The sequence below is a fragment of the Hippocampus zosterae genome, chromosome 2 (genome assembly GCF_025434085.1).
Source record: "Hippocampus zosterae strain Florida chromosome 2, ASM2543408v3, whole genome shotgun sequence".
Taxonomy (NCBI): Eukaryota; Metazoa; Chordata; class Actinopteri; order Syngnathiformes; family Syngnathidae; genus Hippocampus; species Hippocampus zosterae.
Genome location: NC_067452.1, coordinates 21,376,322 through 21,399,679, shown reverse-complemented (window position 1 = coordinate 21,399,679; position 23,358 = coordinate 21,376,322). Strand labels below are relative to the sequence as shown.

At 42.2% G+C, this 23,358-nt stretch overlaps 2 protein-coding genes across 4 annotated transcripts in view; one reads left to right on the top strand and one right to left on the bottom strand.

Moving 5' to 3' along the window:
* Positions 1–15,820, top strand: part of LOC127596286 (potassium voltage-gated channel subfamily H member 7-like) — a 23,157-nt gene extending 7,337 nt beyond the window's left edge. Inside the window, exons 4-17 of one of the 3 annotated variants that reach the window (XM_052058576.1) lie at positions 509–997; positions 1,606–1,626; positions 2,700–2,914; positions 3,182–3,607; positions 4,819–5,050; positions 5,122–5,289; positions 6,271–6,470; positions 8,966–9,209; positions 10,416–10,621; positions 11,510–11,597; positions 11,826–12,071; positions 12,526–12,685; positions 12,759–12,943; positions 13,682–15,820. In XM_052058576.1, coding sequence (XP_051914536.1) covers positions 509–997; positions 1,606–1,626; positions 2,700–2,914; positions 3,182–3,607; positions 4,819–5,050; positions 5,122–5,289; positions 6,271–6,470; positions 8,966–9,209; positions 10,416–10,621; positions 11,510–11,597; positions 11,826–12,071; positions 12,526–12,685; positions 12,759–12,943; positions 13,682–13,752 — 2,951 coding nt within the window. In that variant the 3' untranslated portion in view covers positions 13,753–15,820. Of the gene's footprint in view, positions 1–508; positions 998–1,605; positions 1,627–2,699; positions 2,915–3,181; positions 3,608–4,818; positions 5,051–5,121; positions 5,290–6,270; positions 6,471–8,956; positions 9,210–10,415; positions 10,622–11,509; positions 11,598–11,825; positions 12,072–12,525; positions 12,686–12,758; positions 12,944–13,681 lie in introns of all 3 variants that reach the window. The other 2 variants (XM_052058575.1, XM_052058577.1) reach the window with 2 other exon arrangements.
* On the bottom strand, positions 15,779–23,358 carry gca (grancalcin). The gene is made up of 8 exons (XM_052058625.1): positions 23,198–23,358; positions 20,674–20,892; positions 20,508–20,577; positions 20,383–20,426; positions 20,153–20,300; positions 19,537–19,650; positions 19,403–19,461; positions 15,779–16,291 (listed from the first exon to the last, which is right to left on the bottom strand). The coding sequence occupies exons 1-8, from the start codon at positions 23,219–23,221 to the stop codon at positions 16,265–16,267; spliced, it is 705 nt and encodes a 234-aa protein (XP_051914585.1). The 5' UTR covers positions 23,222–23,358; the 3' UTR covers positions 15,779–16,264.

Sequence of the window (23,358 nt, the reverse complement as noted above, 5' to 3'; positions counted from 1 at the left end):
ATTAATGCAGCAAATTATAAACATGGCGGCCCGGTAGTCCAGTGGTTAGCACGTAGACTTCGCAGTGCAGAGGTACCAGGTTCAATTCCAGCTCCGGCCTCCCTGTGAGGAGTTTGCATGATCTCTGGGGTTTTCTCCGGCCTGCGTGGGTTTTCTCCGGGTCCTCCGGTTTCCTCCCACATTCCAAAAACATGCATGGCAGGCCGATTGAACACTCTAAATTGTCCCTAGGTGTGAGTGTGGGCGTGGATGGTTGTTCGTCTCTGTGTGCCATGCGATTGGCTGGCGACCGATTCAGGGTGCCCCCCACCCTCTACTGCCCAAAGATAGCTTGGCTCGAGTACCCCCCACGACCCTTGTGTGGATAAAGCGGTTTGGAAAATGAGTGCATTATAAACATTTAATGGGTGCATCAGTTACTCACGGCACAGCCCCCACCCCCTCACCCCCGCCCCCTGCCTAATACTGCATTACAATAACCATTTACTGTGCTCTACCTCTCCTTCAGGGAAAAGGAGATTCTTCCATTTCCGTTTGCCAGTTTTACCGCTTCTGGGCATCAGCAAGCAGTCCCGGCCTCAGGAAGACCCCGACAACGTGATGGTGCAATCTCCTTGCCACAGTGATGACTCACTAACAATGTGCAACGAGCAAGTGGCAAATATCCGGGAGAGCTGGCATCATCCAAAGCCCAATGACACAAATACCCTTATCGTTCCAAGCTTTTGTTCCACACCTGTTTCTGTCCCGTTGGATCACTCGTCGCCCAAAAGTCCTTTTTTGGGCGAGGACAGATTATACACAGATGAGGCTTCTGTCCAGATACATAACAAGAGACAGGGGGCCACAATTATTGCTGCTACATCCATCCCAGGCCTCACTCCAACTGCATCCAGAGAGAGCGTATGCAGTATTCGTAGAGCCTCTTCCCTCTATGACGTTGAAGGTTTTAGACCAAACTCTAGGATGGCCTTCAGGGATCGGCATGCCAGCCAAGGTAGGACTCGACATGTACGACTGTACCAGTGCAACAAATATATGGAAAATATATATAACATAAATAAAAAAGTTCATCATTGAGTAATAAAGTACAACTCTTAAAGAATGGACCGTCAATGTGTAGCTACGGATGTACAGCAATGCTGAAATTAGTACATTTAAAATGAACCCCAAAAGCTCAGGTATGATAGCACTTTACAAAAATGAAATGGACACTTTCATAATTAATAGTTCGTTTTCTGAATGTAAGATGAAGTTTCAGTTATTTGAATTTTTTTTTTTAAGTTTTCATCTTGGTAATGCTTTTTTTCTGTTTTAGTTTTATGGGGTTTTTTTTTTTGTTTGTTTGTTATTTTTTTTTGTTTTCCTGAACTCTATTAAACTTGGCTTTGTTGGCGGCCGTTAAAGACCATTACCATAACATCAGGGTCCAACATAATTATGATGACTAGAGAGTAATGAATGTTGCTCATGGGCGCAGTGATGGTGCGTTGATGTCAGATCCAATTTGCATACATGGAAAAAAAGAAGCTTCACCATTTCTCACTTCTCGTCCTCTCCTTGTCCCCTCTCCACCTTCTCCAATATTAAATGCTGCCATCACAGACAATGGCCGCAATATCAAAGGTAACAAAGGGAAGCTTCCTGCGTCTTCATTTCATTGAATTTCTAACACATCTTTTGCTTTACACGCATACAGTTCACAATTAACGCAAGCTTCCTGCATGCGTTGCACTGAATGAAAAAAAATCTTTGGATGAGCTTGTGTTCAAGTAAATACATGAGATTTGGTCAAATAGCGGTCACTTGTCAGTATGAGTGGTTGATGATGGAAAAAGAAACACTTCCTTTATTTGACTTTGGATAAGTCTTGTGCAAGCAATCTTTAAAATAATTGGGATGTATAGTACTTTGTTGGACCCCACTAGGTCAGTACGTTGTTTATGATGAGTGTAACATAAATATGTAACTTAAGCGAAATGGTAATGAGATGGCCACGACCCCCCCACACCCCCTTTACTTTTAGAGCCCCGCACTTGGATGGCTGGTGGTATGGCTTTAGCTGTTTTTCCTTCCAAAGCATTTGTCTTCACAGTGGATAGAAGCTGTGCTTGAATATTTCATCGTCAACTGTCTGCTCCTCTATCCTGTATCGTCAATGCTGACATTGTGTGGCCTTGGCGGCAGCAGAAGTGTGATGAGTGGCAATGTGGGGCAGTTCTGTGTCAGCCGGAGTTCTCGTTTGGTCACTCATGTCAGTGTGGAGGTGACATACTGAATATTGTGGAGACGTTACAGTGGTACTTTAACTTACAACCCCAAATTAAAAAAGAATAGTAAAAATGACGCAACACCTTGTGACTCAAAACTAAATTAAATTGAGTTGTCAAAGTACCACCGTGACCGTACTATATATGTACATGATCCCCTACATTGCTTGACCAGCTTCTGCCACTCTCATCAGTTTTATTTTTTCACGATGCGTAGCTGTACCCGTGCTCAACAATCCACCACAAGAGGGCTGAAACTGTAGCCAAGGAAAATGTCAAAGCTGTCCAACCTTGACGGTTGGCCCAATGTGACAGATGTATCGTCTGCATCGTGATGTGATTGAAATCGCTTCATTCGTCACTTTCATTCTAATTACCGATGAACGCTGGCCTGTCCTCTGATGTACCCGCTTTGATTCATTCCTTCAGGGCCTCTCATTCAGATCAGATCAAGTCTGCTCTGCTCCACCTCCGACTCCAACCTCAACAAGTACAGCACAATCAACAGGATTCCCCTCATCACGCTAAACTTCTCTGAGACGAACGTTGAGAAGAGGTGCCCCTCGCTCCCATCTTCTGACAAGACCGTGATTGCACCCAAGGTCAAAGACCGCACGCACAATGTCACGGACAAGGTTACACAGGTAAGTATTACGTAAGTTTATTCCGACTTTAGTTCAAGATTCGCTGTAATAGTTTGCCTTCAGTGCCGCCACATGTTCATATGTTATATTTATTTTCTACACTCTGATGAGTGACCTCCTAATTCTGGCTTCACTGGTGTACAGTCTTGAAAAACGGACTGACGCGCTCGCTTAGTGCTCTGATGAAAAAAAAAATGGAATCCTGCGCTTCAAACCAATTTGCTGATTGTCAAAAAGGGGGTCATAATCAAGCATCACCCTCTCCAGGTTCTGTCACTGGGTGCCGATGTGCTGCCCGAGTACAAACTTCAAACTCAGCGCATGGACAAGTGCACCATCCTTCACTACAGCCCTTTCAAAGCAGTGTGGGACTGGCTCATCCTGCTCTTGGTCATCTACACGGCCATTTTCACACCTTACTCCGCCGCCTTCCTCCTCAACGATATCGAAGAGCAGAGGAGACGGGAGTGCGGCTACTCCTGTTCGCCCCTCAATGTGGTGGACTTGATGGTGGACATCATGTTCATTGTAGACATCCTCATAAACTTCCGGACCACCTATGTTAACAGCAACGAGGAGGTGGTTAGCCACCCAGGCAAGATAGCCATCCATTACTTTAAAGGCTGGTTCCTCATCGACATGGTGGCCGCCATCCCCTTTGACTTGCTCCTCTTTGGATCGGGATCTGATGAGGTGAGATGCTAATTCTGATTGCGGTTAGGACACCCTCCGCCTTTAAAGTTGTAGTCTAGCCAGCAGCCACAGCGATTGTTAATACTCTGCATGACGGTAATCTGCCACCCAGCGAGAGGCGTTGGCCACCTTCAAAATGAAAGCTCCCCAACTAATGCGTGCACGTCATTGGTTTGGATTTAAAATAATGTTATAAAATCATTTCTTAGCGCTTAGGCAATGATGACTTCACCCAGGGAGAATGAAAATGGTCTCAGAATAAGCCCCAAGAAGCGTTCTGAATTTGGGATAGAAAGAAAGTTAATGTTAACATCAGTGACTAAAATTACACCAGATTAAAAAAACAAACAAACATTAAAAAAAAGAATTTTCATGATCTTGGAACCATACAAGGTCGAGGAAACACTAGGCCACATCTAACCACAGTACTGTCATTTGGATCTGATGTTACATTTCAAAATAAAAGGCCTGAGTGTGTCTGCAAAGCTGTTTCTGGACAAGTAAGAGCAAAGAGAAGCATTTTGAGTTGAGGAAAGCATCGGGAACGACTACCTGTGCCATAAAAGCCAACTCTGCAGTGCGACTCCTGTCTGCCTATTGTTTCTTTGAGTACTGGAGATTCACCGCACCATCACTGGCAATGGACTGTTAGCTTATCCTGGTAGACAGCTCTCCTGCGTCTCACCCCCATTCAAGATTAATCGATGTATTTGCCAATGTATCATGTATCATCTTTGGCAAAGTACAAATTGGATGTTCAAAGTAACTTTGTCAGCATGTCTCCAAACACCCTCAAAATTGGTTGGGATAGTTCAATATCGATATTCCAGCAAATTAGCAACACTTTTTGGGTGTTCAAAGATGAGTGTGCGACAAACATCAAAATACTGCATGAAAATCATCAAATTTAAAACGAGGAGACAGAGGAAATTCAACTGTACATCATCTCGAGAACTGGATGTGGAAAGCCAGAGCTCACTTTTCTAAGAGGAGTGCAAAACAGACCCCACATAAAAAACGGCCCGACGAAAAATGGTGAAAACGAGTCAGTTGTCACATAGAGCGACACCTTAGAACATTATAGAAAGAGCAGGATTTTCCAGTAAATTGCTGAAGATACAGAAAAAACACAACCAAGTAAGCTCATGAATTATTTTTCTTGTAATTGGAAATTGTTTTGGGTCGTTGACGCTGTCCTTTGTGCTTTGCAGACCACCACCCTAATTGGTCTGCTGAAGACGGCTCGCCTACTGCGTCTGGTACGCGTCGCCCGCAAGCTGGACCGCTACTCCGAGTACGGCGCCGCTGTGCTAATACTGCTGATGTGTATCTTTGCCTTGATCGCTCATTGGCTGGCCTGCATCTGGTATGCCATCGGCAATGTGGAGAAGCCTTATTTGGAGCACAAAATTGGCTGGCTAGACAACCTGGGCTTGTCCATAGGTGACTCTCTTGTTCGTTATATTTCATGAAACCTTTGACACTTTATCATACAATGTTTTTTTTCATCCTAGGGAAAAAGTATAACTACAGTGACCCAGATTCAGGGCCATCCATCAAAGACAAGTATGTCACTGCGCTGTACTTCACCTTCAGCAGTCTGACCAGCGTGGGCTTTGGCAACGTCTCCCCCAACACCAACTCAGAGAAGATCTTTTCCATTTGTGTCATGCTCATTGGATGTGAGTGCCTTCTTAGGAATTCTCTCATTAGCTTCCACTATCATAAACATTATGTGTGATGTGTTATTGCAGAACAGGGTGTCTTAATTCACCATTTTTGGGTAATATTTGTATTAAAAAATGTTTTCTGCTATACATTTCTGCTGATGACACTCAGACAATCTAAGATCAGTTGCCACTTCCTGTTTGAACCCTTGCAATAGCAAGGTCCGGTTGATGCTTTGTCTCGGTCTTACGATGTCAACGGTCTTACGATACATGGAAATGCCTTATGCTTCCTGTATCGCACGTGGCGGAATGCACCAAAGAGATAATAGAGCATGCATTACAATCATACATTAAGTACATGACAAGACAAAAGGAGAAGGAGAAGAAAAAGCAATTTTAGTCACGGCAACTTGGTTTCGGTTTCCTTCAATATTTACGAGGCACATTAATCTACCAGGATTGTAACTTTGGGAACAATGTGACACGGAATTCTGATTAAGCTAAGCCAAACTGTAAAGTCAAACCTTTTGGGCGTTTTAAGAGATAAAACAGAGGCAGGCAGCCACCAGTGTGCTCCCTCTGTACTTAAAAGTTCAATAGATTGGAAAATAGCGTATGTGAAATAGATGCAAGTGTAAAGCTCTTCAGGCAGATATAATATGATGTAAATACACTGATACATCGTGCATTCCATTCACCATTTTGATGAAATCGAAATTTTCCTCTGACTATGATGTTTTTTTTTATTTTTGTAACTGACGGAAGCAATGATGGAATTGTGGTCAAAATTACGTGATGGGCTGCTGATTAGTTTGGTTCAGCTTGGAAAAAAAAAAAAAGGGATGGGCTGATGCTAACGGTTGGGTGCCCAGGCTGCTGATGAATGACAAATGATGGACCGATGACATTTTGTAAATTTCCCACCTCTGAACTACAGCAAGTATCATTTGTTTAAAAAGCGTCATTTCATTTGACATTGTTTTTGATTTTCAGCGCTAATGTATGCCAGCATCTTTGGAAATGTATCCGCCATCATCCAGAGGTTGTATTCCAGTACGGCCCGTTACCACCTTCAGATGCTTCGCGTCAAAGAATTTATCCGCTTTCACCAGATCCCAAACCCACTTAGGCAGCGGCTCGAGGAGTATTTTCAGCACGCCTGGACCTACACCAATGGCATCGACATGAATATGGTATGAGAGCAGCACATTTTTAAAGCCTTAGTCAAATATGCAACCTAAAGGGAGACTCTTCAAACATGTAAAAAAAAAAAAAACAAAAGGTTTCCCAAAAATCACTTTACGCTTCCTTTTTTAAAATTTGGTTTAAGGTATCATTTAGACAGACGATCATGGCTCGCCAATTGACATTGCAGCTGATAAATTACTGCTTGGGGCTATGTTTTTCTGTCCTCGGCTACATTTCAGCACGAGTTTGAGAAAGCTATGGGCTGTCACAATGCTTCAACGTAGTACAATTTATGTTTCAAGTTGTTGAACATCATAATCTTCTCCATATATGCCTTTGAACGGCTATATGGGTAAAGCTTTCTCACTCTGCAAAGCATGCGGGGAAACAAGCTTTTATTGATGCCAAGTTCCAATTTTACAATGCTATTTCAATGTCAATTGGTGATTTTTGGGTAAGGTATGCTTTCAAGAACTGCAAATCTGAAGTTGTCAAATACTGATGCCCTCCAGTCTGTCGGAATGATACCTGAAACAATACTGTATTCATTCATTCATTTTCTGCGACTAGTTCAGGGGCACATATGAGCTGGAGGTGACATCCTGGGATGAATATTTTTGAGTTTGCTAGTCAATTTACACCATCTAGTGTCCATAAACAGTAATTATTCACATGTGATGAAACGCTCATAAATTCCACACTCTCCCACAACAACTTTGCAACGATCCTTACAATGTTAGGTGACTCTACGGTATGCAAATAGCCAACGACATGCCCTGATGTGCTCATAAGTGCCGCGAACGGCTTTTGGCCGATGCTAGCAGGCTAATGTGGCTAACTGATGCGCGACCATACTAACTCCTTACAGTTTGCCTCTAACTGCATTTTTGTTTCTCTCACTAAGTGCTGCCCATCGCAATACTGATGATAGTACTTATTAAAGTTTGTCTTTTTCATGTCTGCCTCATGCCAAATGGAATGGACCACCCCGGTAAGAGCAGGAGGTACTGTGTATGATGTGTTCATTGTTAGTTGGGGCAGCATGGCTCAGGTGGTGGAGTGGTCATCTCCCAACCCAAAGGTTGCAGCTTCCATCCTCAACCCTTGTGACAATGTCCAAGTGTCCTTGAGCAAAATGTTGAAGCCCCAGTTGCTCCTGATGCCGTGTCATCAGTTGGTAAAACAAGGAGACGTTGGCCAAGCGCTTTGAGTACCGGTACCTCAAAGGTAGAAAAGTGCCGTACAAGTGAAAGCCCATTTACTATTTAATGCCGTTACTGTTCATATAATATTCCACTGCCTTGCCAGCTTTACTGTTAAAGCAGTATATTAGTATCGCTCTGGTTTGAGGATGCTTAATTATAATATGAATTATTTCAGCTTTTTGCCAATATTTGAGGGGGTAAGTTACATGATATTTTTGAAATTTTTTCTGTAGCTGTGTCCAGTTCTAGCTCAAGGTTTTAGAGTTTAGCATCTGTGTAGAAATATTACCGAATTGGCCCGAATATAAGACGGTCCTGATTATAAGACAACCCCCTCTTTTCAAGACTCAAGTTTGAAAAAAGACTTTTTGAACACTAAATTTATTTTATACAGAAAATAATTACAGTACATCTGAAACAAATTATTCTAACAATATACTGTATATTTGAGAGAAAAATCGTGTTATTTTTGCCTCAATCAAATCTAAAGTGCAATCACATTCGTAAATGAATGGCTTCTGGTTTTTAAATTGTAAATTACATCATAACTTCTCCTCAGCTGCTGGTTAACCTGGCTGATCTTTGACCCACTTTTCTCCAGATTGTCACTACGTTTCTCCATTTTCTGTTATCTCTTCTATTATTTTCTTCTCTTTTCCTTCTTACCGCTATTTTTCATTTTTCTTCTTCGTGCTACCGCTATTTTCATTTTTATTCTTCGTGGCAGGGGTTCACTTTGCCCTGGGGAGTCAAGTTCAGCATTCGCTTCATTGATATCTGGCGCCATCTAGCGTCGTGAATGGGTATAACGTCTAGACCCCGAATATAAAACGACCCTCACTATGGCACACGTCTTATTTCAATGCAAAAAAAAAAAAAAAACACTGTCTTATATTCGGGCCAATACGGTATATTAGCATTATGCTATGAGCTATAAAATCCCCAAGTATTTCTGTTTGATGCTTCAGCCAGTATGTAAAGAATATAATATAATACAGTCATGGCAGGAGCAATAATACTGTAAATTCATTCTTTAAATGAGTCCACTCGACTCAGCGTTAGAATAAAAAGCAATCCCTTCAAAAGGTAATCCTCACAAAGCTCACACAGAAATATACTTTTATTTCCAGTTGTTTAGAGTAATTTGGCCATTGTGTTTGTAAATGCAATCAAATACAGTTTCCAGTTTCTCAGTCATCATAGTTATGTCTTGAACTGTTTCTGCAACGTTTACAAGAGGATCTCAATCCTGCACTCACTCTCATCACAAACATTTCTGCTCTTAGGTCCTGAAGGGTTTCCCAGAATGCCTCCAGGCAGACATCTGCCTTCACCTCAACAAGAACCTCCTACATGGCTGTAAGGCCTTCCGCGGCGCCACAAAAGGTTGCCTGCGAGCACTGGCCATGAGGTTCAAGACCACACACGCACCCCCTGGGGACACATTGGTCCATGGCGGAGACGTGCTCAGCATGCTCTATTTTATCACGCGTGGCTCCATTGAGATCCTCAAAGAGGATGTCGTCGTAGCCATCTTGGGTGAGTCTGAAACCATCAAACTTGAACTTTTAAAACCAAAGAGAATTTGGACCACATTGTATGTACTGTATGTACATTACCTCTACAGTAGTGATTCTCAAACACTCTGCTTTGTTTTTTCCACATCTGTCTTCCAGTTAGTGGAACAAGCCGTCCTCGACCTGCTGTTGTATGAGTGATACCTTCTGTTATCTAGTGGAAGAGCATTTCATTCTTCTGCCTGTCACTGTATGTCAGTGGCATGGATAGATGAACAAAGTCTAAGAGTGGCGCAATGGGCTCTTTGCTGAAAGCAAGTGCTGTTACATCACGTTCTCTTGAGATAATGCAGCTCATTCTTTTCTGGTTTAGGCTCCGCCCACAGTGCCAATGCAGTCTAGAATGAAAAGCCTAAGTATGAGCCTATTAAAAGATGATATTTTTTCCCGCTTGAAAAGCAACACCAAAAATACCAGGGACATTGTTGTGTTCCAACACTGAGGCTTTTTTCATTGTTTTTTTTTTTTTTTAATGGACACTTCCCATGTTGGACTTTACTTGACAGGCATTAATTCCACAAATTTGGAGGACACAATAAAAACAACCTCTAACTGTACACATATTCAATCAGAAAATAACTCAAATCGTTCATAAGTCGGTTCATTCTAACATTACGAGACAACAGGACAGTCACATGATGGATGTTAAACTTTTTTACATGAAGCCTTTTGAGACTGTTATCTTAAAGGTGAAATTTGCTGAAAATGGCAATGAAAGTGCTTACAGTGCTGAAGTTAACAGATTTGCCATCATCCATTTTTATGTAGTTGTCTGAAGTATTTTTAAGCTATGCGCGAGTCAACAAAAGAAAATGGTTGATTCGTGTAATTTATTTGAATTTTTTCCAATTTTCAATTCAGCTCCAAAGCGTCGATGCTCGGTATTTCTCATGTTTCTCATCAATCCAATTATTCCAGGATGTCTTTGCTATCAAGAAATCTAACGTCATCTTCCTCAAGTGTGAACTTAGAATGCTTTGACATTTTTGACAACAAAAAGATTATTTGGGGAGCCGGCTCGGTGCTGTTTTGGCTTGTTTCTCAAGACCGACCCAATTTCACACAAATGTGGAAGTCTGAGATTGAAATCCTCTTGTCGTGATCAGAAAGATGCTCATGTGATTGACATGTGACCAACTTCCTGATCAGATGCGCGTGTCGCCCGCAGGCAAGAGCGATATCTTTGGCGAAATGATCCACCCGTACGCCAAGCCAGGAAAATCCTGCGCCAATGTTCGGGTGCTAAGCTATTGCGAGCTACACACCATCCAGCGGGGGGAGCTTTTGGAGGTGCTGGACATGTATCCAGAATTTGCTGACCATTTCATGACAAACCTGGAGCTGACCTTTGACCTCTGTGATGAGAATGCCAAGGTATGGGTTCTCTTCATAAAGAAAGTGCGAGATGCGTCAAGCCTAGTTTAAAACCCTAATATGGAACCGTAATTTCTAATTCTAACCCTAGTTTGAAACCCTGATTTGAAATCTTAGTTTGAAACCATAACCCCAGATTGAAGCCCAAACAGCTGTTTGAAACCCTACTTTCAAACCCTAACCCTTGTCCGTAACACTAGTTTGAAACCGTAACTCTCGTTTGAAGCCCTAACCCCAGTTTCAAACCATAGCCTTAGTCTGAAACCATAAGCGTAGTTTGAAATCCTAACCCTATTTCAAAAGTCAGACCCTAGTTTGAAACCCTATCCCTAGTTTTATATCCCAACCCTAGTTTGAAACCATACTGCAGTTTGACATTTTAACCCTCTTTCAAAAGCCCAACCCGATTTTGAAACCCTAATTTGAAACCGGAATTTGAAATAATAATGCTACGGTAGTTTAAAACCGTAATGCTAGTTTGAAACCCTAATTTGAAAATCGAACCCGAGTCTGAAACGCTAATTTGAAATCCTAAACCTTATTTGCAACCCTGAGGCTAATTCAAAACCCTAACCCTAGTTTGAAACCATAACTTTAGTTTGAAACCGTAGTTTGAAACCCGCAACACTAACCCAGGTTTAAAACTCTTAACTCGGGTTTGAAACTCTAACCCTAATCTGAAACCCCAACCCTATGATTGTAATTGAATCTTGGGGCAATCACATCACGTCAACCAATGTGTTTTAAGAGTATGACATGAAAAGCAAGACATTTGTTCAATTCTCTCATTGTCATTTTGTCTTTCCAAAGCAACAGAGACCAACATTGTAACACTTGCCGCACCTCTCTCAGCTCTTTATCAACGTCAATTATATCCCCTTTTGACAGGCATCCTACCCGCAAGACGACAATTCCTGCGTGGACCCTCGACTGACTGGAAGGAGGAAAATGTCACACATGAGGACGTCTTCCGCTGGTATGTTCAGACTGATTCGTTTTCTTTTGTTGTTTTAGTTTTAATCACTGTCAGTTTGTTCAGTGGCTCAAACCAGTACATCCATTTCAAATAAACAAAGTGATCTAATCGAAAACCTCCATTCGCCGGATCTCGTTTCATCAACTGGCGTGAACCTCTTGTCTTAAATCTCCTTAAATTGTAGTTTTGATGATTTGACAAATTCCCGATACCTATGATTTATTCGAGACCCCCCACAAAAGGAACGTGTGCCACCATTCTGCCACTACGCACCGGAACAAATCACCTGCACCTCCGCCTCCTGTTCCGCAGCTGAGAAAGCAGATAAGCGCAAGGAGGTAGAGAAGAAGGAGGAGGAAGAGAAAGAGAAGCCGTGGTGTTCCAGTGCACTGGCCTGCGATGTGTCCTCGGAGCAGCGCTGCTCTGCCGGTGGGCTCGCCGCTTCGGGGCACGGCGCACACTTGCATGCAAAAGGTGAGAGAGGACGCCACCTGATGCATCGTAATGGTAAAACCTGAGGAATAAAACCTAAAACAAAACAAAAAAAAACTTGGAGAACTAAATATTTCACTATAGGTGGTACCTGGTGTAAAAACCTTAAGTCACTTTAAAAATATATCAAAATGAAGAAAGTAATAAATGTTTGAGGCACTGACCGTAAAAAGATATTTTCAAATCATCATCATAGCAATCAGTGCAAACAGAGCCTATATGCTTGTACAATGCCAAAACGTTTTGAGGGTTTCTCATTTTTATTTTATTTTTTACCTTACCTGTTGATTGTTTGTGGATCTGTTCATGCATATTTCCTGCTATATGGGGTACACAAACATTCCATGACAGCACATCTTATCCGAAAGAGATTCCGCTGCAACAAGGTCAACATCAAGTTGACTGTTACTATGGTGACAATGACTGTTCCCAACAGAGCTTCTGGAAGACCATTGGACACATGCGGGCCACCTTGTCGAGGGCAAGGAGTCACCTTGGGGTCAGGCGACACCACTTAGGGAGGATGACACCGATACTGACCTGACCTATGTCGAAGTGGAGCAGCGGCTGGACAGTTTGCAACAGCACCTCAACAGGTGTGAGAAGGAAACGAAGGTTTACGATGCCCGGTGTAATACAACGTGGTCCTCTATGACCTTTGGACTACAGGCTGGAGTCCCAGGTGACAGCCGACATACAAGCCGTCCTCGAGCTCCTCCAAAGGCAAACTTCTGCCGTCCCGCCTGCCTACAGCACCGTCCAGTCCGGCGCACCAGAGACTGAGCATCAGGGTGTCGCCAGAGTCAAACATCCAGACAATGCCCAGACTCAATCCTACTCCACATCCACCACTGGTAGACAAGACACGCATTCTCATATTGTATTATAGAGAGAACTTTTTTCCCCACTTCCTTTTGAATTAAATGCTAAATTTTCCTCGCTTCAACCCCCCCAACAAAAAAAAAAAAAAACGGCACTACATTATTTTGAAAAAAAAAGAAGTATTTTTTAGTTAAAGAACACATCTCAACCAGTGGTGCCAATAATTATGGAGGGCAGTGTATATACGTTCTACATACAACTCACTTGAAAAATAAAATGCAATTTTGAAATGGGAAGATTAAAAACTGAGATAGCTGCACAAGTGCCACTGATTAACCCGAAATAAAGTTCACATCTTCTAGTAGACTTTTCTTGACATTTTTCAAGGTAATAAGAGGGTGTGCACACTTATGCAAACAAGTGATCTAATTTTAGTTTTACGTTCCCTCTGGAAACTATCTTGTTTTCATTCAAATGAATAGGACAGGTTATAGAATGCAACGTTTTGAAATGATGAACCCCTGGGATCATTTTGAGCAAAATCTTGACATTCGAACAGGGGTGTGTAAACTTTTTGGAACCACCATATCTACTCCTAAATGCCGCAGGAAGGACATATTTTGTCAACCATTGTTTTCGTGAGCCGTTGAATAGAAAGAAACTGAACCTAATGTAATTGAACATTCGTGGTCGAGTCATCGCTAATTTGAGAACCACAGCACAATTCACCTCTTGTACTTACTCTGACTTTGGTTCTTGCAGTTTTTCAGAGCCCAGAAGAGGTCTGACTGGAAGCAAGCTCCCCACATCCTGCGCCGCACAAAGACGCATCCAGGTGTGAGCATAGCTGGACGGAAGCGGTGGGAAAACGTGTCCTCTGTTGAATGACGCCAGTGCCAGCATTGCAGCCCTGCGCTGCCCAATGTCACCAGCAGCTCAGTACCAGCGGGACTCCACGGCCGCGGCTTCTTTGAAAGTTGCCCTGCGAGGACTTTCTTTTAAGTTTTGACTCAGGGTCAAATAATTTGAATATGCAAAGGGACAAAAATGACCACTTCAATTCCTTGACAGAATATCCTTTTTTTGTAACTTGGAAGTCCTTCATACACTATAGGTCAGTGTTTCCCAAACTTTATCGAGCCAAGGCACATATTTCCCAGCGGAAAATATGTCACAGCACAACCACTTAGAAAAACGATTCACAAAAAGTGGATACACATGTTAATTGTGTACCTTCTGCCATCTAGAGAAGGGGCATTCTGTTCTCTCTGTTATTATCGGGGGTTGCTGAGATAAATGAAACTTTTTTTTAATAGAAAATACATTTTCATGCGGAATACTTACACTGGATAACGCGGCACACCCGATCATCTCTCATGGCACACTGGTTGAGAATCACTGCACTAGATATTGAACGTATTTGAAGGTACCTGCTTCAATGTATTTCAAGTACAACACTGTCAGTGACATGATATGTACCGGTACATGTTTTTTTTTTTTTTTTTTTTGGAGGGGGGGTATTTTGGGATTGTGACGCATGTTATCAATTTCCACAGAAGTTATATCTGTAACTAGCAAAGTCCAATTTACTTTGCTGTTTGTCACAAATCACAGTGGACATGATGGGAAACTCCTTGCCGGTCAAATCCACAGTTCACTTTGTGAGGTTGATGTGTTTTGCACCGTAGCTTCAAGTAGACACAAAGTTGAAACTCAAGGGAGGCGTTTCTTGTCAGTACAGTCCACACCAAAAGACTTGGAACAGCAAGGTCAATTCCTTTGTTTTTGTCGATTTGGGTTTCCCATCAGAATATCACACAAAAGTTCAGAATTCCAAAATGTCATGGTAGTTGCGCTACATCTAGTTGTGTTGAACGACTTAGGACAGAGCAGCTTTTGTTTCAAGCCACCCATTTTCCAAGTGAGCAAAAGTAACAGATATTACTAAATTAACTTAAAGGGCGTAACATTAAATATTTGGTGGCACAACACTTTTACTTGCAATCTCAAAACTCCATCAAGCCTGCGACCTTTTGACTCTGCCAGACGGTTGCTTTCTTCAGTGTGTGTGTGTGTGTGTGTGTGTGTGTGTGTGTGTGTGTGTGTGTGTGTTTTGGTTCAATATCTTATGTGATGAAGCTTCTTATGATCAGTTTGGATGAATATTTTGGATAAATTGCGAGACAACGTGTGGGTTTTTAAATTTTTTTACTCCATAATTCATTTTGCTGTGAACAGGATGAGTAACATCGACAGACCTTTTACAGACCATACCAGAAAATGCAAACCACTAACCAGCAGAAAGAATCGGAAGACCAGGTTGGATTTTGCAAAGAAGTACATAGTTTTATGAACCAATGAGACCAAGATATATGACATAAGTCATATGACAAAAGACAAAAACAAAAAAAAAGAGCTCTTGCACACGGCTGCCAACTAAGGTGCCATCTTTTAGTCACTTCCAATAAAAGCTGCTTTGTCCTGAGTTGCTTAACACATTCTGAACTTTTGTCTGATAGTCATCGTTTGATCGAAAACCTGAATGTCATCAAAACCAAAGGAATTAGTCTTTCTGTAACTCTTCCAGTTTCTGTTCTGGTTACAACCTGCTGATTCCAAGCTCAGTGGATGGTGACAAGTGTTTGAGATAACAAGGGCATTTCTGCTTTCGGCGCCATTCATGGATTCCTTTTTTGGTACAAATTTGAACACCACAAGATTTGCCAGCACTCATCAGTCATCTAGAATTTGCAACTGTTTGCACGTTCTAAAAAATGCTGTTCTGGATAATTTAAATGGCATGTTTTTAATCTAGTGCTGTTTTTCGTTTTTGCTTGAATGTGATACAAGGCAACACTTTTCACAGCTATGTTCTTATGTCCTTTAATGAAATTGAACACACGTGTAAATGCGCTTGGAAAAATACACCATTGTACAAAGACAATAAACACAAAGCACACAAAATTGAAAAAACAGTCTGAGTAAGAAAATATCTCTCTGACTTCAGTTATGTGCGCTCTCTCTTTTGGAGACTAGAAAAAAAATACACATTGCATATAACCCATTCATATATGCAGGTATTAAATGGCATAGGTGTCACAGAATCTCTTATTCAAACTATTACTATTCTTTGGCTTGATACATTTAAATGATACGAGTATGTGTGCATCAATCAGCAAATACATTCCAAATGTTATAGCAAGCTTTACAGGCAACAAAGTCACTTGTCTGTAACCCCCCCAGAGACCCGACTGGCCCCGAATGATATTGTTGTACAGTGATTTGGTCTTTGGACAATCCCTGATTGGCTCTCGAAGAGATTTGGGACTCAGAGCTCCGCCCACCAGCACCACTTAAATGGCCATTGTGCACAGGATGAACTGCCCAAAGAGAACACACAGGTTTTTGTAAACTCTGAAACCAGTTCCAACGCAACAACAAAAAGAATAATATAAGAGCAATGACAATTGTCAGAGTACCCATTGACAAAAGGAAACTGGTCAAAACAAGCTGCTTAAAAATAAAATGGGTGACAGAGTATGCCAAAATGATATACTTTAGATATTTGTTATAGGAGTGCTGTTTTTCTTATCCATCCAGTATTGTCGAATGCAAAAACCTTATTTTATGGCATTTCCAAATTATAAAGTAGAATGTAAAAGAGAGGTACTTTAATTGTGTTGTGTTTCTAACATCACTGACTGAACAGCATGATGCAGACACGCGTGTGACAACCTGATCTGCACAGAGCTCGACCATTCTGCTTCTAATGTATTACTTTTTAGTGCAACTTAAAGCAAAGTAAATGTCCTCCCACATATTCACACGCACATGCACATACATACATACCTATGGATGGCTGTGATTAGAATTTTTAATCAGAATTAAATGACATGATTTTTAAAGTTAACTCAACTAATCGCAAATTCAGGACATTTTATATCAGTTCTAATTGTACAATACAACCTTTCACGTTGTTCAGACTTTTGTTAATTGACATAAACGTATATTTACTAGGGATGTGAATCTCAGCACTGAGGACGATTCGATACACATCTCGATGCACTACCAGCGATGCGATACTTAAACGATACATGGAATTTTCTGGCGACACGATGCGATACGTCTCAACGTCTTCACGATGTGATACGACGCGATACACATTTAGTTCAAATCAATGCGATCCGATACGATACAGTGCAATTTGTTGTGAAATTGTGCAATTAAACATGATGCAAATACGCAAAGAAAAAAAGTTTTTAAAAAGATGGTATTCAGTATGGTATTGCAAAAAGTAGACCACTTTATTCCTTATAAACAGTAGAACGTGTAAAACAACTTATTTAAGCCCTTTCACAATTGGGTTTTGTGCAAAGAAAATGTAAACAATTTGCCACCTGAGACTCACAGCTGTTGCTGTAGTGTAAACACAAACACAGACTACTCACTGAGTGTCTTATATGAAATATTCATCTCCATAGGACAGAAAAAAATACAATTGAAACAATGCGGCAGTCACAGCCTCAAAGCTGATGTGTGTATTGTAGCGTACACAAACCACTCTCACTGAGTGTCAAAATGAAATGTCCAAAAGAGTCATCCATATATAGTTTTTCCTTGCGCGGTCACAGTGAGCTGCAAGGGGACCCCCACAATAAGAGGCGATTTTTTTTTATCCTGACCTGGTTTGCCAAGAGTTTCTCCGGTGTCCAACGAGGAAATGGACGGGAAGGCGGGGGAGGGAGCGGGAAACTTGTCGGTGATGTGGTGCCATCATTTTAAGTGGTCTGCACATTTGTGGTGCTGCCGTTGTATGGCTTCGTAGTGCGACATTCTTTGCAAATTACAGAGCTTTTATCAATCTTTCCGTCTTTCTTTTCGAAGCCGTAGTTTCCAAACATAATATCTGAATGTTGCGGAAGCATTAAATACAGTAGTTTCCTCGCTGCTGCTTGCGCGAACTTCCATAGTGTTTCGCTAGTTGTGGACTGGACTGTATGTGACGCACGGCTACCGTCCGTATTCAACACAAAACGCAAAACAATGATGGTGCATTCAGCGCGCCTAGGAAAGGGCAGATAGGTGACGTTTAACATGAATAAAAAGGGTGCTTGAATCGGATTTTACCGATACCCACCAATGCATCGTGATGAATCTCTATTTCACCCGTCAATCGCGTCGTACCCAGTGAATGAGCCGATGCACTCGCTCGATCGATGTATCGATTAATATCGATTAATTTCCACACCGTTAATGCTTACCTAATACATATATGGGTGTATATTTTCACTCAATGATACAGTAAGTTCTTTCTAAGTTATAATGTTTGTTTTTTAAGTTAAAACATACCAGACAATTAAAGGGAGTGCAAAACATTGAGTCACAGGTATTTTTTCTGCCACTCGGTTGCAATAGCGTTTCAAGTTGGACGTTTGTGACAGGAACAGTACTTGTACTTTTTTCTTTTCAACTTTAGAGGCAATTCATTGGAACATGAAGGAACTCGTGGACTCCTGCCCATTTGCTTCATTGTGTGTATATATACAGCATTTGTTTTTTCATTCATTCATTCATTCATCTTCCGAGCCGCTTGATCCTCACTAGGGTCGCGGGGGTTGCTGGAGCCTATCCCAGCTGTCTTCGGGCAGTAGGCGGGGGACACCCTGAATCGGTTGCCAGCCAATCGCAGGGCACACAGAAACGAACAACCATTCGCACTCACACTCACACTCACACCCAGGGACAATTTAGAGTGTTCAATCAGCCTGCCACGCAATGTTTTTGGAATGTGGGAGGAAACCGGAGCACCCGGAGAAAACCCACGCAGGCCCGGGGAGAACATGCAAACTCCACACAGGGAGGCCGGAGCTGGAATCGAACCCGGTACCTCTGCACTGTGAAGCCGACGTGCTAACCACTGGGCTACCGGGCCGCCCCATTTGTTTTTTCTTCATATTTATTGTTGCTAAATGGTGTTACAGATCCCTTTATCAATTAATTGTGATGGGGTTTTCCGAATTAAGAGGCAAAATAACACCACTGATGTTATACAAGCTATCTTCAGGAGTTGATGAATAACAGACACCTCACATCAAAAGAGGAGTTGATTTGGAGTCACTCCAAGTGACATACAGTCAAGCTTTCAAAGATGTCTGGGAATACCTATACAGACCCCTTCGAGAGCAGTGGCAACCTAACTCGGTGCTAATTGTTAACCAACAGCTTAGCAATGGTGTTAAATGAAGCTGGACATCGTATTTATTGCTTTTAATGCCATTTGAGATTTGGGCGTCAAACTCCGGTCCGCGATGGCCACAATCCTTGTTTTAGATGTTTCCCTCCAACACACTAGTCATCAGGTGATCAAAAGGTCGAGCTTTATCTGTGAAGTGTTTTAACGTTTCACACGACACTTTAAAGGGCAAACAATTAGGAACCCCAGTAATTTAGAAGGCAGCACACAGTCAGATGTCAGAGGTACGGTGACTTACATCATCATAGCCGAAGTGCACAGAGCCTTGATGCATGGTATCTCTCCTCTTAAAATGATCTGCAGTAGGAACACGTGTGAATGTAAACGTGTCGAGCTTCAATTTGCTGCCTCTCATATTGCGAGTGGGGGTACCTGTGAGGGCGCGGAGCTTGACGCAGCAGGCCACGTAGTCGTCAAAGTAGATGCGACCGCCTTTGTTGTAGCGCTTGATGATGGCGTTTAGAGCCTGAGGACTGATGCGGTACCCTGTTTGAATCATAATAATAAAAGAATAGAAATAAATTACAGACGGTCAATTTTCATGTGAAACAACTGGATTTGGTTTGACTGAGTGGGATTACGATGTGATTCGACACAACTCAGTTCAAGAGGGTTTGTTGCAATGTGTTTACTCTTCCCATTTTACAAAAATTTACAAAAAAAAATTCGAGATACATCTAGATATGTCTTAAAAGAAGCGTGTGATGGAAAAGTGGTTAGGACTGCACGACTGCCCATGTTTTATGTTATGTGTTGTGTTTATTATTTTAACTTTGTTAACCGTTTTGTTAAGCGCTTTGTTACAGCTGCCGCTGTTGTGAAAGCGCTACATAAATCAGCTTGTATTGTATTGTATTGTATTGTAAAGTGGAATGATTTGCTGCATTCGCAAGCGTAAACTTATTTTGCCATTCAAACCGTTTTTTGTTAAATTCCTATGAAGTATTGTTGCTTTTGGTCGGATTCCAAAGCATCATTGGTCTCTCACCCATAGAGCTGATGGCCTGGGTCAGCTCATGGTGCTCAACAGTACCACTCCTGTCCCGGTCAAACATTGTGAAGTTCTGCTTCCAGCCGTTGAGCGCCACAAACAGCTCCTTGAACTCACTGAAGCCCATCTTGCCTGTGAAATCCCTCTGGTGATGGTGCGGTGAAGGTTCAATAGCTTCTGATGGACGCGTACAATGCCATTACCGCTGCGATTCCACAAAAGGATACATCGAGCATCGCAATCATGATTCTGCACGTCTCCAGGCTAAATGCTGCAACATGATGAAACACCATTTGTACAAACAAGGACAACTTTTCATCTTTTGAGGGTAAATGTAGGGAAGGCCACTCACGGCTGTAGGTTCCGGTGAAGCCAGACTGAGTTAAACACCTCTGCAACTCCATTGCATCCACCTCCCCGTCCTGTACACAAGTGATCAGACACAATTGTACATGTGTTAGCTGGTTAAATGACACTGTTGAGGGAAGTCCCCCCCCCCAGGGGAAAGAATTTAATACCTGGCCAGCAATGGCTGTGAAGTAACTCCACATTGGGTCATTGGCAGCTGGGGTCAGAGCGCCATATGTGCCCGGATAGCCTCCTCCATAGGGTGCATATCCACCAATCTGGGGCGGTGCGCCTCCCATTGGGCCAAGCATTGGTCCACCCATGTGATTGGGCAGTGGTCTCCCCATTGGTCCTCCAGGCATTCCTTGGGGTGGCATTGGGCTGCCATACTGAGAAAGGAAATACTTACGCTCAAGCTCAACATAGATTCACAAAAGCTTTGTGCTCTGTGCAAGCAAGCTGTGAAACAGTACATCGCCCATTTGTCATTATCAGTGTGAGATCTTTGTTCATTTCCGTATATTCATGTCATCTGGGTACTTGACTAATTATACAACAGTCTCGCCCAGTGCTCCTCAAAATGTTTATATCAAGAACCGCCTTAAAAACATACTTTGCGTTGGTTGCTTTTCAACTGATCTAATCAATACTCACCAAAATAAAAGCCTCAAGAAATGAATCTGATAAAAGGTGCATAGACTGACGTGTTTGTATAACCGGAGAGTGATTTCATGCGAGCCGTCAGCTCCCTCGATGTACCAGCATTGGAGAGATAGACTTGTTAGGCTGCGACTGGCTGGCAACCAGTTCAGGGTGTACCTGCTCCAGCGCGCCCCATGACCCCTGTCAGGATAAGCGGATCAGAAAATGGATGGATGGAAGACTCGTTACACTGGTCTGGCTGTCAGTTCAGGCAACAAATATCTAGCGCCAGTGCCCTAACAAATATCTAGCGCCAGTGGCCAATTCTCCTTAAGTTCCTGGTGGGGGTAAAAAAAAAATCCCAGAAACATTGGTGGACAAACGAGCAATGAAATAGGACAAAAAGAGCACCACATAGGTCTGTGAGCCAACGTGCATGGTTGTGCCGGCTCTCATTAATGTTAAATGACTACAATGAACGGTACTATACACTGCTGCGGCACATTTAATGAGAAATAGAGTTGCACTTGCCTATGAAACCGGTGGGACACATGTGAACCAAACTGTTGAACCTCGTTTCAACAGCAGTTTCTTCTTAGTGTTTATGTGTGTGCTTGAGAGAGTGCCAACTCGCAGTCGTGAGCAGGTTGACTGACAGAAGAGGCCACAAAGTAGCAGTGAATCTTGATGACATTTGTAAACATACACACATGTAAATGACCATACATTGATATAGTAAAACAGCCTAGTATTATACAATCTCATTCACTGGCAGGACATACTTGTTAAAGACACACCCTCGGTTTACACGACATGCGCACAGTGCAACCTATTATGGTATTGTGTTTAAACACAAGCAGCATTCCACACACGCCCCGGATATTCTGCTTAGCATTATTTTAAGTTGCATTAATTTGAGCATTTTCCCCTAAAATTGCTTTGTTAAAATGTGTGTGTGGGGGTGTTTTTTAACATTTATCTAATCAAATAATGTAATATTTTTTTAATTACAAAAATAGACATATGGGAAATCAAATATTATTGTGTTGATTATTAATACAATTGTAAAATGACCATGGAAAAGATTTTATTAATGAAATAAACACCATTATTCCATCCATTTTCTGATCCGCTTGTCCTCACAAGGGTCGCAGGGCATGCTGGAGCTCAGCTGTCTTCGGGCAGAAGGTGGGGGACACCCTGTACCGATTGCCAGCCAATCGCAGGGCACACAGAGACAACCAACCATCAAACTCACAATCACACCTAAGGACGATTTAGAGTGATCAATTAACCTAGCATGCATATGAGCATAAGCAGTTGAGATAATGGTTTGATGGAAAATAAAAAGACACGTGACCATTTTTTTCAATTACTTCTCTGAGGGGTATCAGCACGATCTTTTTGTTTCCCCTAGAATGTGTTCACGACCCCTTGTAGCTTCTCGTCCATTCGTCCTATTTTTCATTATAAACAAAGCCTGGCCTTTCTGTTGTAACAATAATCAAATTCATAATGCTGACCTTCTGCCCACTGTACGTCCGAACAAGAGGGAAAGGTACAAGGCTACCTCCGGTTCGATCTCTTAGCAACCAGCGGAAATATATATACGAGTATGCTTGGGCGGTTCCGCGTCAAGTCTGAGCTATCTTGGGCTCTCCTTGGCGGTGCGCGATGGGAAAACGAAAAAAAATGTGTAACGCGTCTCAAGATACTCAACCGCTGTTTTATCAGATCTAAAATTTGTTACGTATTAGATTATTGTACTTGGTTCTCATATAAATGACATTCAAAACGGAACTGACCACTTTAGTTAAACGGGCGGTTGGGTGGTTGTGGTGCGATTTCCCGACCCGGAAGTAATTTACCAAGGGTTATTTCAATCTGACACAAAAGTTATTTGGGTTTTAAGTGTGACACACGCAAAATACGACGAACAGTTTCACATTTTTGTGCTGAAACACTGGGAAACACTTTGGGACGAACGAAAGCCATAACCACGGACTGTTAATCGATTATGAAGACAAACGTGAACGTGTTTAATGTACTCACCCCACCGTATCCTGGGTAAGCCATTTATGTTGTTTTAAACGAGAAAAGTGGCACAAATTGTAAAGTGCTCAGCCGTGAATGCCACACGCAACACCCTTCTACTTCCGGTAAATACGCTCTCGGAAGTTCAGGACAAGAAGTTACGCAATTCGACCCGCCCC

Excerpts from the sequence above, each read along its gene's own strand:
- gca (XM_052058625.1), bottom strand. The coding sequence starts at position 23,221 with ATGGCTTACCCAGGATACGGTGGG. Across the intron at positions 19,462-19,536 it reads CAAGCTCCGCGCCCTCACAG|ATCATTTTAAGAGGAGAGAT; the intron begins GTACCCCCACTC and ends TTCCTACTGCAG. Across the intron at positions 16,292-19,402 it reads TGCACTTCGGCTATGATGAT|TTCATCCTGTGCACAATGGC; the intron begins GTAAGTCACCGT and ends CTCTTTGGGCAG.